This window comes from Ylistrum balloti, unplaced genomic scaffold (assembly GCF_031769215.1).
Source record: "Ylistrum balloti isolate Yb309-2 unplaced genomic scaffold, AGI_CSIRO_Ybal_v1 Utg369784, whole genome shotgun sequence".
In the NCBI taxonomy this organism is placed as follows: Eukaryota; Metazoa; Mollusca; class Bivalvia; order Pectinida; family Pectinidae; genus Ylistrum; species Ylistrum balloti.
In genome coordinates this window covers 181,636-197,490 of record NW_026781971.1, presented here as the reverse complement: position 1 = coordinate 197,490, position 15,855 = coordinate 181,636, and the positions used below count along the sequence as shown (strand labels likewise).

General features: G+C 36.0%; 1 protein-coding gene across 1 annotated transcript in view; it reads left to right on the top strand.

Annotated features, from left to right (window-relative positions):
- The window catches only part of LOC132544230 (short transient receptor potential channel 4-associated protein-like), a 31,721-nt gene extending 17,908 nt beyond the window's left edge, over positions 1-13,813 (top strand). Inside the window, exons 18-24 of the mRNA XM_060207803.1 lie at positions 140-230; positions 890-1,030; positions 1,732-1,843; positions 7,232-7,341; positions 8,988-9,136; positions 9,949-10,015; positions 11,559-13,813. Of these exons, the coding sequence (XP_060063786.1) occupies positions 140-230; positions 890-1,030; positions 1,732-1,843; positions 7,232-7,341; positions 8,988-9,136; positions 9,949-10,015; positions 11,559-11,681 (793 nt within the window). The 3' untranslated portion in view covers positions 11,682-13,813. The remainder of the gene's footprint in view (positions 1-139; positions 231-889; positions 1,031-1,731; positions 1,844-7,231; positions 7,342-8,987; positions 9,137-9,948; positions 10,016-11,558) is intronic.
- The last annotated feature ends 2,042 nt before the right edge of the window (positions 13,814-15,855 follow it).

Genomic DNA, 15,855 nt, shown 5'->3' with positions numbered 1-15,855 from the left:
CAGAGAGGAAACATCTGTAGAAAAGTAAGGTTAGGACTCAGAGAGTGTACAAAGCCATCTTTGTGTCTAGGTAGGTTTCGTTATGTCTAGGTAGGTTTCTTTGTGACAATAATTGGATGTTATGATTTTGCATTTGAAGATTCTGGCTGGCCAGAGCAGTGGAAAGTTACCTACGAGGAAACACATCTTACTGTGATCAAGTCTTCTTAATGCGAAGAGGGCTGCTGCAGGTGAGTGTTTTGGTATGCTGATAACATCAAAAGTCCTTATTTTATTTGATGTTACCTGCACATAATTAGTCCAAAACAAGGACACAGTAGCATGAACATAGAAGTTGGGATACACTCTGCTCATTTGTGAACCAAAATAATATTGGTTTGTAAGGATATTTCAGCTACTGTATCTGACTGTCCATCCCACACCATTAATCTTAAGTTCAGACGATCTTTTTCAGCATTTCCTTATTGAAAGTGCTTGGTTAAGATATTTCCATGTCTGTTGTTCATAGACTTAAATCACTGTTACTTTATATAGAAGACAAGTTTACATATTTTGAGTTCTGTTTGGCTGATTCCTCCCCTGAAATTCAGATATCAAAGTCAATGTCACTATTAATAGAAAATTTGTTTCTCTCTCTATGTCGTTCTGATAGGCTATTATCTGGTCTGATGTTCAGCAGTTTAGGATACTTTTATTGTAGAATGAGGAAATTAGCCAATTTCTTTCAAACTTCATGAACTGCTCAGTGTATATACATCTTAGCCATAGTGCATGGCTACCTTAATAGTTAATCCATCAAAGTCCACAGAGGAAGGAAAGTATTGCTTGTGATATCTTACTAGGTTAGGTTCACATTTTAACCTGTCACATGCCATTGACATTTTTCCAGCATGTAGCAAGCAATATTGTGGAACACGAGATCAGACACAAAGAAATCCTACAGAGCAGTTTCGACCTGTTGGGAGAACTCATCAAGTTTAATATCGAGGCCTTCAAGACATTTGAAGAAATCCTCACAACACAGGCAAAGGTATAATCACGTAGTGGACACTGAGCCAAAGGATTTGTGGAAAGTTATTTGCAAAATATTTGATTTCGTGGAAAGAAATTGGGGAAGGAAGTTCTAATAGAGCTGTTTGATTTAAAACAAAGTTACAGATTTGGAGAAAGCTAAGAGTTGTATACAATATTATATTTCAATAACTAATTACTGCTAATCAGTTGTGATGGAAAATATAAATACCATACACCTTTTTGGGGTTTAACTTTTGAGATGGTTGTCAAAATTAAATGTTAGATTCATTGACAGAGTATGTATTAAGCTCTGTTTCCAGCATAGAAGGAATGGGATTATGTATATGTAGAATTTTTTCTTTAAACATAAATTTGTAATAAATGCCAAAAAAATCTGTAGTATGAATTACAGACACTGACACAGACAAGAGTATTATTTCAAATCCTTTCTAGCTTATAGATAAGTGAAACTGTGATAGATTAAACAAATTTGAACAAAATGTGATGGAAAAGTTATGGAATTAGATTGACTTCTAGAGTTATAGCAGGACAATTTTTATTCACAATAGTTGACATGGAATATGTAAGTTGGAATATCTTTGCAATGCTATATTTATTCTACATAAAAGTGAAATGATTGAGCTTGTTTGTATACTAGGTAGATTATGGTAGATGTTGTAAAGCTTGATTACTAATACTGAATATGTTTATTTACAGTTTGAGAAGTTCATCACTACTGTAAATAGGAATCTTGTTGACTCCAACATGTTCATCAGGAGTCTAGTTTTGTCTCTAGAGCATCTCACAGAAGAAGATACCACATACAGAGGTAGGTACCTTACAGAATAGGTACATTTTACAGGGGAATATACCACATACAGGGATAGGTACAACATACAGAGGTAGGTACCTTACAGAATAGGTACATTTTACAGGGGAATATACCACATACAGAGGTAGGTACCTTACAGAGGTAGATACAACATACAGGGATAGGTACCTTACAGAGGTGGGTACAACATACAGAGGTAGGTACAACATACAGAGGTAGGTACAACATACAGAGGTAGGTACAACATACAGGGATAGGTACCTTACAGAGGTGGGTACAACATACAGGGATAGGTACAACATACAGAGGTAGGTACCTTACAGAGGTGGGTACAACATACAGGGATAGGTACAACATACAGAGGTAGGTACAACATACAGGGGTAGGTACAACATACAGAGGTAGGTACCTTACAGAGGTGGGTACAACATACAGGGATAGGTACAACATACAGAGGTAGGTACCTTACAGAGGTGGGTACAACATACAGGGATAGGTACAACATACAGAGGTAGGTACCTTACAGGGATAGGTACAACATACAGGGATAGGTACAACATAAAGAAGTAGGTACAACATACAGGTGTAGGTACCTTACAGAGGTAGGTACAACATACAGGGATAGGTACAACATAAAGAAGTAGGTACAACATAAAGAAGTAGGTACAACATACAGGGATAGGTACCTTACAGAATGGGTACATCTTACAGGGATAGGTACAACATACAGATGTAGGTACCTTACAGAGGTAGGTACAACATACAGGGATAGGTACAACATACAGAGGTAGGTACCTTACAGAGGTAGGTACAACATACAGGGATAGGTACAACATACAGAGGTAGGTAGCTTACAGAGGTAGGTACAACATACAGGGATAGGTACAACATAAAGAACTAGGTACAACATACAGGGGTAGGTACAACATACAGGTGTAGGTACATCTTACAGGGATAGGTACAACATACAGAGGTAGGTACAACATACAGAGGTAGGTACAACATACAGAGGTAGGTACAACATACAGAGGTAGGTACAACATACAGGGATAGGTACAACATACAGAGGTAGGTACAACATACAGAGGTAGGTAGCTTACAGAGGTAGGTACAACATACAGGGATAGGTACAACATAAAGGTACAACATACAGTGGTAGGTACAACATACAGGGGTAGGTACAACATACAGGTGTAGGTACATCTTACAGGGATAGGTACAACATACAGAGGTAGGTACCTTACAGAGGTAGGTATAACATACAGGGATAGGTACAACATACAGAGGTAGGTACAACATACAGGGATAGGTACCTGACAGAATGGGTACATCTTACAGGGATAGGTACAACATACAGAGGTAGGTACAACATACAGAGGTAGGTACCTTACAGAATGGGTACATCTTACAGGGATAGGTACAACATACAGAGGTAGGTACAACATACAGAGGTAGGTACCTTACAGAATGGGTACATCTTACAGGGATAGGTACAACATACAGAGGTAGGTACAACATACAGAGGTAGGTAAAACATACAGGGGTAGGTACAACATACAGAGGTAGGTACCTTACAGAGGTAGGTACAACATACAGGGGTAGGTAAAACATACAGGTGTAGGTACCTTACAGAGGTAGGTACAACATTCAGGGATAGGTACAACATACAGAGGTAGGTACCTTACAGAGGTAGGTACAACATACAGGGATAGGTACAACATACAGAGGTAGGTAAAACATACAGGGATAGGTACAACATACAGGGATAGGTACAACATACAGGGATAGGTACCTTACAGAATGGGTACATTTACAGGGATAGATACAACATACAGAGGTAGGTACCTTACAGAGGTAGGTACAACATACAGGGGTAGGTAAAACATACAGGTGTAGGTACCTTACAGAGGTAGGTACAACATACAGGGATAGGTACAACATAAAGAAGTAGGTGCAACATACAGGGGTAGGTACAACATACAGAGGTAGGTACAACATACAGGGATAGGTACAACATACAGAGGTAGGTACCTTACAGAGGTAGGTACAACATACAGGGATAGGTACAACATAAAGAAGTAGGTACAACATAAAGAAGTAGGTACAACATACAGGGATAGGTACCTTACAGAATGGGTACATCTTACAGGGATAGGTACAACATACAGGGATAGGTACAACATACAGAGGTAGGTACCTTACAGAATGGGTACATCTTACAGGGATAGGTACAACATACAGAGGTAGGTACAACATACAGAGGTAGGTACCTTACAGAATGGGTACATCTTACAGGGATAGATACAACATACAGAGGTAGGTACAACATACAGGGATATGTACAACATACAGAGGTAGGTACCTTACAGAGGTAGGTACAACATACAGGGATAGGTACAACATACAGAGGTAGGTACCTTACAGAGGTAGGTACAACACACAGGGATAGGTACAACATATAGAGGTAGGTACAACATACAGAGGTAGGTATAACATACAGAGGTATGTACCTTACAGAGGTAGGTAAAACATACAGGGATAGGTACAACATACAGGGATAGGTACAACATACAGGGATAGGTACCTTACAGAATGGGTACATCTTACAGGGATAGGTACAACATACAGAGGTAGGTACAACATACAGGAGTAGGTTCAACATACAGAGGAAGGTACAACATACAGGAGTAGGTTCAACATACAGGGGTAGGTACAACATACAGGGGTAGGTACAACATACAGGGGTAGTTACAACATACAGGAGTAGGTTCAACATACAGAGGTAGGTACAACATTCAGGGGTAGGTTCAACATACAAAGGTAGGTACCTTAGAGATTAGGTACAACATACAGAGGTAGGTACAACATACAGAGGTAGGTACCTTACAGAGTAGGTACAACATACAGAGGTAGGTACAACATACAGGGATAGGTACAACATACAGGGATAGGTACCTTACAGAATGGGTACATCTTACAGGGATAGGTACAACATACAGATGTAGGTACCTTACAGAGGTAGGTACAACATACAGGGATAGGTACAACATACAGGAGTAGGTTCAACATACAGAGGTAGGTACAACATACAGGAGTAGGTTCAACATACAGAGGTAGGTACAACATACAGGAGTAGGTTCAACATACAGGGGTATGTACAACATTCAGGGGTAGGTTCAACATACAAAGGTAGGTACCTTACAGAGTAGGTACAACATACAGAGGTAGGTACAACATACAGAGGTAGGTACCTTACAGAGTAGGTACAACATTCAGGGGTAGGTACAACATACAGATGTAGGTACTTTACAGAGTAGGTACAACATACAGAGGTAGGTACCTTACAGAGGTAGGTACAACATACAGGGATAGGTACAACATACAGAGGTAGGTACCTTACAGAGGTAGGTACAACACACAGGGATAGGTACAACATATAGAGGTAGGTACAACATACAGAGGTAGGTATAACATACAGAGGTAGGTACCTTACAGAGGTAGGTACAACATACAGGGATAGGTACAACATACAGGGATAGGTACAACATACAGGGATAGGTACCTTACAGAATGGGTACATCTTACAGGGATAGGTACAACATACAGAGGTAGGTACAACATACAGAGGTAGGTACAACATACAGGAGTAGGTTCAACATACAGAGGAAGGTACAACATACAGGAGTAGGTTCAACATACAGGGGTAGGTACAACATACAGGGGTAGGTACAACACACAGGGGTAGTTACAACATATAGAGGTAGGTACAACATACAGAGGTAGGTATAACATACAGAGGTAGGTACCTTACAGAGGTAGGTACAACATACAGGGATAGGTACAACATACAGGGATAGGTACAACATACAGGAGTAGGTTCAACATACAGAGGAAGGTACAACATACAGGAGTAGGTTCAACATACAGGGGTAGGTACAACATACAGGGGTAGGTACAACATACAGGGGTAGTTACAACATACAGGAGTAGGTTCAACATACAGAGGTAGGTACAACATTCAGGGGTAGGTTCAACATACAAAGGTAGGTACCTTAGAGATTAGGTACAACATACAGAGGTAGGTACCTTACAGAGTAGGTACAACATACAGAGGTAGGTACAACATACAGGGATAGGTACAACATACAGGGATAGGTTCAACATACAGAGGTAGGTACAACATACAGGGATAGGTAAAACATACAGGGATAGGTACCTTACAGAATGGGTACATCTTACAGGGATAGGTACAACATACAGAGGTAGGTACAACATACAGGGGTAGGTTCAACATACAGAGGTAGGTACAACATACAGAGGTAGGTACCTTACAGAGGTAGGTACAACATACAGGGATAGGTACAACATAAAGAAGTAGGTACAACATACAGAGGTAGGTACAACATACAGGGATAGGTACAACATACAGAGGTAGGTACAACATACAGAGGTAGGTACCTTACAGAATGGGTACATCTTACAGGGATAGGTACAACATACAGAGGTAGGTACAACATACAGGAGTAGGTTCAACATACAGAGGAAGGTACAACATACAGAGGTAGGTACAACATACAGGAGTAGGTTCAACATACAGAGGTAGGTACAACATACAGAGGTAGGTACAACATACAGGAGTAGGTTCAACATACAGAGGTAGGTACAACATACAGAGGTAGGTACCTTACAGAGTAGGTACAACCTCCAGGGATAATTACAACACATGTTGTTTAAGATACAGGTAGTAGTAATTGACACATACAAGAAAAGAAAACAGGCAGCATTACGATTTGGGTAAGGCATTGTATGGCATCACAGATAAATTTTAGTACAGCAGGGCTCCATAGATGGATACAGATACACTAGGGCACCACAAATGGATATAAGTACAGTCTGGTACCGCAGATCATTATAGATTCAGGATGACACCACATACAGATATATGTACAGTTGGCCTCTGCAGATATTGGTACAGTAGGGAACCACAGATACATTTCAGTACAATAGGGCTGGCTGTACAGATGGCTATAGCTACAGTTAGGCACCATAGATAGATATAGACACTGTAGGGCACCACAGATATATATCAGTAGTTCACTACAGATGGATTAAGGTATAGTGGGTCACCACAGAGACATATAGATATATATATATACTATTGAACAGATAAGACCGAACTTATCAGGAACAAATATAGGGAACCCAGAGGTTAGGTATCATATCAGAATGCCCTCTCTTTTGGATGATTTTGGAAATCCATTTTAATATGAGGTTCTCATTTCTGTATCTTAATCATAGATTTGTGTGGTCAGTAATGAAGTGTGAATTAAGAGCATGTAAGATATCTGCTGCATTTGTGAATAGAAAAACTATTTTTTGTTGCAGAATATGCCAAAAAGGATAACAAATTACTGATGTATATAGGTGATTTCAGTAAACAGCTAGACTACCTCTACAAACTCATCAAGATCATTAATGTGGAAAATCTCACACAGGTGAGTAGAGAAATTTGATTTTTTTCTTCAGCTTTGTTGGTAGAAAGACAATGTCACATAGCTTGGTCAATAGTGCTAGAATCTCGCACAGCTTATGCAGAAAGAAGCTTATCTCAAACAAGTTCAGGTGAAGAAAAATTACAACACAAATTCATCAGAAAATTCTTAATTTCCTTCAGAGTAGTCAAGAGAAAGGAAATCTCACACAGGAGTGGAGGGGAAAATATGAGCTTTAGTAGATTACAACAGCTACTTTTATCAGCAACTCCTTAAAAGAGTTCTGGTTACTACTGCTAAGTTAAAAATAAAATAGCTTAGAAAATCTAACATATGTACAATGAGAGAAGGATCTGTAACTTGTGTATCAGGAAAACATGAACAATACATAAAATTTAATAAGGACTTATTTTTTTAATCTCGCAGTTGATTGCAATGAGAAAGTATGGTTAAAAATAGGATTGTGTAATAAAGTTCTGTAATGATACATAAGGGAATGTATTAAACCAGCAGGTAAGACAATGAGATATCTTGTTAAGGAAAATTAGAAGGATTCTTACTGTCTGTGTAGAGGAAAATTAGAAGGATTCTTACTGTCTGTAAAGAATAATTATTATGACACTTACACAACCATAACTGTGCTGAATTATTATACCCCCCGCAACGAAGTTAGGGGGGGTATACTGGAATCAGGTTGTCCGTCTGTCCGTCCGTCTGTCTGTAGACACATTTTGTCCGACTAACTCCTCCTAAACCTATGAACAGATTTTGATGAAACTTTACAGGAATATTAAGGATCATGTGTAGATATGCATGCCCCTTTCTTTTTTTGAAAATTTTGTTTGCAATGGTAACTGGTCACTATAAACAAGTTTTCTAATAAATGTCCATAACTCCTCAGTTATTTGACCGATTGTATTCAAACTTAGTAAAAAGATGTAATTCAGTAAGGCCAATAATTGGACATATTAGATGTTTCCCAAACTGTTACCGCGGAAACACAATCCTGGCCTCTGATTGGTCAAAATTTAGATATTGTCTAATTTTGACCAAATTTGGTATATAGGGTTATTAGGGGATGCCAAACATTATAAAATAGGTTTCGTTGCCATGACAAACATGTGTAGATATGCACACCCCTTCCTTTCTTTGAAAATTTTGGTTGCCATGGTAACTGGTCACTATAAACAAGTTTTCTAATAAATGTCCATAACTCCTCAGTTATTTGACCGATTGTATTCAAACTTAGTATAAAGATGTAATTCAGTAAGGCCAATAATTAGACATAATAGATGTTTCCAAACTGTTACCGTGGAAACACAATCCTGGCCTCTGATTATCAACTGATTGCCAGCTGAGTTTGAGATTGATGTAGTACCCACTTATTATAGTGACCTTTTTTTTTGTCTCTGTGGCCCTTCAGGGGAAAATATTACTTCAATAAAGAGAAATGCAGGCACATGCAGAATATGTCAATTACTCTCAGAATAACACTTCAACTTATCCATTGACTCGTTGCAGTGTGCAGGGGGTATTGGTCAGCCATCTAGGTGACAGTTCTAGTTATTGTTGTTTTTCTCTACATTCATTAAGACAGAAGAATGTTAAGGGGAAATGGAATACACTTGTCATTTTCTTTTTTACATTAGGAAAATGTAAGCTGCCTGAACACCACCTTGGTCTTTCTCATGTTTGCCAACCGTAAGGGCCAGTTACCCAAGTATCTCCAGGCATTGAGAGATGAGAAAGAGGATCTGATGGATGTCAGTGGGTCAGCCAATCTTTTACGCAACTTCAGGTGTGTAAAAAATAAACTACCAGAACATATCAACAGTAATCCTCTCACTGTTGTAGTTGTTGTTTTTGAAGGGTTCTAATTTTGTTATTTTCTATATCCATTTTACCTGATATATAAAGTTTTGACAAAAACATAAAAATTTAAACCAAAAAAATTACAACCTTTACAGAAAAAGAATAGATCAACCTCTGTTTGAATTTTTCAAAACAATTTTCCCAAGAAATGGAAATAAGTCCTGTTTTAGAGACATGAATGTATTCAGTTTTGTTAGTCACTTATGAGAGGGAACTTGACATAGCCATATCTGTCAGTCATTCCAATTGTATATTAGTATTTCTTGTGAATTTTGGAAACAGAATCATTAATTGTGGAATGGAAGTTTGTATTAGATGTTGTTTATGGCTGTCAGACTTGGACATGTGTCTTTTTCCAGAGAATATCTGTTGATACTATCCAGTTAGTTTAGATTTATAAAATGCATCTGAAGTATCAAACACTGTATACAGGTCATCTTGTGATAGTGGTGTATCACTTAGGAAAATTGTCAAGCTTGCAGTGAAATTTTTCAAAGTGAGAAGATGATCATGTGTGGTTGTAAAAAAAAAAATATCTATATATAAAACATATAGCAGAGAAACAGGTCTGAGACAAATCTCCTTTAAAAATCTGAAAACGACGATCAGTTTGCTGCTCATGTTGACATTTGAAAAGTCATGATTTTGCAGTGAACAGCTCTTTTCTTTGGAAATTATTGAAAACAAGGCCCATGTTATGTAAATTATCAACAATTACCAAGAAAACTTATATTTTAGGGATCTCTTGACGTTTTGGCAAGACCATTACCTCCACAAAGACAAAGATTGTAGTGCTCTGGAAAAGGTAGGTATTTACTGTGTGTTCTAGACTAGTTCACATAGTTAAATAAATCACTTTTACTTATTACTAATTACTACTCTTATGGATGATGTATGGATACATGTAAAGCTACTATAGTTGATTGGTCTATGCGTTCATTGTCTTATATGTGCTAAGAGTAGAGCCAACACCGTAGTACCTTTAATGGAGGCGTCGCGGTTGTTCGCCTTTAGCCTGGATATCCCCGAAGGTATGCAGGGCATTGATGAGAAGGGGTGAGCTTAAATATATCAGAATCAATCAGGTTCTGATGAAGCCTGACTTGTTGGGGAAAATGGTAGACAAAGTACCAGATAAATTATGGAAGAACCTGCCTCTAGCCTGTTGGATTGATTCTGATATATTGTCTTATGTTATACCAGCTGATAATATCCTGCCAGTTGAATGCTCTTATGAAACTATCACAAAGTAATTTTATGTAAAACTTAATACTTCTCTCTTAAAGGCAATGTATGTATTAATAAAATCTACAGACCTTAGAATATCAAAAAATATAATTTGAAACGAAAAATATTCACATTTTTTTTCTTTTGAAATGCCTGTTTTATGGCTTCACTCATGTTGTCTATACATCATTTTCATCTGACACATTCAAATATAATTATATTGAATAAAATATTGCAAGTACATCCAATAATGCATTTGTAATGTAGTAAGGAGAAGGGGCAGTACAAATATCTGAAGTTTCGTGTGAAACTAGGACCTTTCATATATGCAGTTTGTTTCATTTTTTTTTTTTAACTCTTAGTATTTCAAGGCATCATACCATAAAATGCTTGCTAGACTCATTATAAATTTTAAATGTTCAGGTATTGTAGGAAATACTGAAACATGAGAAACATGTTGGCCATTTAAATGATCCCAGAATGATCCTGAAAAGCACTGTAGCCTTAGATTTGTTTTTATTTATTGTTCCACTCTACAGTAGTTACAGAATTTATTTCTAAGTCGGTCACAAAAGTTTGACAGTATATACATATGTGATATATAGATTATTGTTTGGTTGACAATAGATAACACAAGATCATTTACTTCGGTGTTGTTTTTGTTTTCATTCAGTGTTTGTTTACTTTCATTGAATGCTTTAATTTCCTACTTCACATTAAGTTGTGCTGGTGTGAATTCACAGGAACATTTATATTTTATTGATAATTACTGATTATTTCACAGATTTCTGTCATCTTGAGGGATTTTGCAATTCGGCCTTTGTTTAACAATGGCAAAAACTATCTGTAGAGTAAGAACTCTTAACTGTATTACTTTATCGAGACCTGAAATACAGTCGAACACGGTTATATTTAAATCCTTGGGGAATGAAAAATACTTCAGATCAACCGGGTTTCCAGTTAACCGGTATCAACCTTTTCTAGCACCCAGGCCTATCATATATAAATGATGAAACAAAGCATCTATATATGTTCTTTCTACAATTTGATGACATTTCATTAGAAACAACTTAGTAGTCTATATGTAGTAATATTTTTATTTATTGATTTTTTCTTTGCAGAGTTCACGGATAAGCTTCGAGTACTGGAAACAAACAGTTTCTGTGTTAGTTTGTGACGATAAAGACGACAAGGCAGGTATCCTGCATTATGTTTCACCTATGCCTTGTGACCGGCCAAATTGAGCCCAGGTTCAGTTGACACTCTCACAATAGGTGTGTGCCTGCAGGCAGTGCTATTCCGCAGTCGCTACAAAGACTTGTTTCAATTTCTACAACAGTCAGTCATAGTGTCTATTTAACTTATAAATGACTGTCTTCATAGCATGCTGTGCTCTGCAATTGATTTCATTCGTTACATTGACTGTTATGTGCGGATATGCTAACCGTGGACAGGTTCCTGTGGTTGGTTGTGCGTTCTGGAACTGGCTATGAGGCTTGGTAAGTCCTGCATGTCTATTCCTCAAGACTTCTGCCGTTGAGGTCTAGTGGCCAAAGTTCCATCACGAACAACGTGAGACAAATTTACCTGGCCATTTAGATGGCCACTGCCCCACAATCGCTACAAGCTGGACGTGTATGGAGGCAGCTGGTTTGTGTCACTATTCTAACGAGGAAAACGCCAGACTTCTGCTGGACTACTTGGCGCTCGACAGAGGGTAAACATTTCATGTGTTGTACACCATTCTTATGTCTCAGTTATACCTCCCATGACATGAACCTAATTTGAATTAGAGGTTGGTGAGATTTGTGCAGAGGGACACCAACACCCTGGGTATTACGTTAACCAGATGTGTTCCGATATCATCTTGATGATACAAATATAATATTCATGCATGTTGAAATATCTACATAGTCATTTAAATGTTTTCATGAAGAACCTTGTTGTTAAACATTATTGCCAGACAGAGGATCTTATTCAAGTATTTTTGATCGGCAAGAGTGTTGAAAAAAATGTCATACAGTATCTGTTGGAGGTATGAGTCTCCGACAGAAGGTTTTAAAGACTTGTGTCAGTGTGGAGAAATTGTTATATATGCCTAGTGTAATAGACGCATGTGTGAATGTTGAGATATAAAATATGTAATGAGAGATGTGTCATTGTAAATATACACTTCAATAGTACCTTTACCTTAAAAACCTCTGTGACATTTCGTTACTGAATTTGTATGGTAGTTGTAAAATTTGCTCATTATTTATAAGTAGCTAAATCCTTCTATGGAATAATATGAATGATTTTGAAAAATTGCAGTTTTTCTGATTAATTGATGTTGGCTTTTGTGAATATAGAAGTTATCAAGGGAAATCAGAAATGTTTGTGTATCTTGGCTGATCTTTTTGGCACTCTAGCAAGAAATTAAATTTGTTCACAAAGTCAAAGATCTGAATTGGTGTGTTAAGATAGGAAATATTAAAAAGTGTTTTAACCAAAGTATGTACCTTATTTCAGGGGGGGAGGAGAGAGATTTTGTTTGGCACTTTGAACAATTGCTTTAAGACAATGTTTATCATTATTAAAGTAATATTCAGTTTTAATTTTACAATTACATAAGAGTTTGAAAACTGCACAATGAGATTATATAAACAGGTTTTTTAAATTATATTATTAACGAGATGCTCAATATATATATGTACTGCAAATCACTAGCTGATCATGTTTGTTTCTTTGTGACATGGCATGCAGAATTGAATTCAGATAAGTGAATATTGCTGTGATTAGTTCCACACCACAAAACAATTATAAATGACTTTGTTTTGTCATAACCACAGACCGTAAGTATTTTACTTTATAGATTATTTATCTTTTATTTGTTTCAAGAAAATTATGAATCAATGATTGATGATTTATCGGTCAATTATATTTGTGTGAATGTGCACATAACCAGTGTAGTATTTGATCTCATTACTTAATAAATGCCTTAATGTAGTTTGAAGTGAAAATGGTATTTTGACAGCAGTTGGCTTGTCAGTATTAGAATAAAACAATTTATCTATCATATCACAGAAAAGAGAAGAATGTGTTTTCTTTGAAATTTTTTAATGTTATATCTGCTTTAAATATCCGTGTTTACTTCTCCGAATTGAATTGAAGGGAAAGTCATATTCCAGACTTTGTGAAATTCAAAATTCAAAGAGATATCAAATTATGACTAAGAGATATCAAATTATGACCAACTGGGTTTAGTATTATTCCAGTCTTCATTTATCATAAAATATAAACCCATAATCATTTGATCCTTACCAATAATGTATTTATCTCATTTTCCAGATTTTTTGTTTCTTTTAAAGATGTTGAGTTACTCTTCAAATTAAATTCAGGTGTGATGGTAGAAATATGCATTTAAATATTTTTATCCAGACATATCTGGAATTTGAAGTTTAAATTAGATTATTTACAAAATAGTAAAGATATCATTGTTGAGATATGTTGTAGAAATGGTGCTCTGAGTACGGGTGTATATATGTGCATGGTTTTGAGTGAAGTAAATATTGATGAAATAAGGAAAAGGCTAAAGATTCTCTTAAGTAGAATATTAAATATAAATGTTTTACTGGATGGTCCTGTCCGACACAAACTGTTGCCCTTTATGAGGATCATCATCAGTAATTGACAACCACTTCTATCATAGTCCTAACGCATTGGGAAGAGTTATTTGTGTGATTTTCCTATTGAATTCTTTAACAAGTCTTTCGCTAGATATTGCACTCTATAAGTATGAAAACGATCAGATTTGGGTGTCGAATTTCATATGTCTGTGAGAATGAGTTCATGTTCAATCTTAATTGATACGAAAATAAACTAAATTTATTCATAGCTATATAAACTCACACCGGTGTTGCACATACATGAACATTATCTGCACATGAAACAGATTTAGCCAACTCTTGCATCATATGAAATTTCACAATTTTTACACATCTTTCAATAAGAATATAGTTCAAAGGTGAAATATTCCCTGGTAACATGATCTGACGGTTTATCACTCGAAATTCTACTCATAGACCAATTTATTACATTTTAATTGTGAAAAAGTAATATTTTCACTAAGAAAAAATGACCGATTTTGATGTTTTCACTCATTTTTTATCTTATCATATCACAATATTTGCAGTGAAAATATCAAGCTTTCCCAGAATACATTGCTGTACCAGTAAGGAATGACAACTCTGATTGAGATTGTGAAAATATAGCCCAATAAAATTCGAACATCATAACAATATTGTATTGATCCAGGCAGGTCTTGATTTAATTACTATCACATTGGTTGTAGATACCTGTCTTATTTTGAATTATTTGAAGACTTATATTTAAATTACTGTGTATGATGTGGTGTAGTAATGATAACAGAGCCCGCAAATAGACAGATGGGCAAATTCAATCTTGCAACAGTGACATGTGAGAAAAATGAAATAAATTGAATTTTTTTTTTTTTTGTATCTTAATGAATAAATGTTATATTCATCTTGTGGGGTGGAAACTTTCATATTTTCACTTGTGCAATATCAATGCTATCATTCAACTCAATAAAATGTAACAGTTAATTTTCAAAAAACAAAGAATATCTGATATTTCTTTATTTTTTATGTCCTGATTAAAAGTGTCTTGATTTTTAGCAAAATCATCACAGCTGATTTGTTTATTATGATACTACAATTATACCATGTAAATTCTGCTATGACATTCAGTATCTAGTTATTATGATAATATTTATTGTAATCACAAGCATATCCAATAGTGATGTGCTTTAAAGTTTAGTCATTTCTTATAAGGGGTGTACCAATCAAGCTTATATTAATCCTTATTTTTCTTCTGAAAAATCATTGTTGTATTGCACAAACGATCAAAGTTTTCTTAACCTGCTTGAGTGTTCTTAAATAGTGACAGAAAAAACTTGTGCGTTTGAATGCAAGGTTGATTTTTATAATAATAGGTTTGAATCCAATTGAATGTTGTGTTTTGCATGCTTTCAACTATTGTGTATGTACATGTTTAAAAATGGGTAAAACAGATTGTTTTTGTGAAAATTGCGTATTTTCCATTATAGACTGTTCAAATTCTTTAGAATTATACAAAATCTTGTTGAAATAGTGAATCTTATTTTTAATGCATGTTTCCAAGACAGAATCATAATGTATAACTGAAAAATATTATAAACAACCATATCTTCAGCTGAAGCTGCATTGTTAAGGTGCCATCTTCCTCAAGTATTTCAAATAAATGTGAATTTTTTTTGTAACAATGCTAAAAAGCCTTTGTGTCTCTCTAAGCCTTCTGTGGAGGTTATTTTTAGATGTGATTCGTTTAAAAATGTTACCTGGAGGTAGGTTTTGTATATTTATACAACTGCCTTTCTGATAC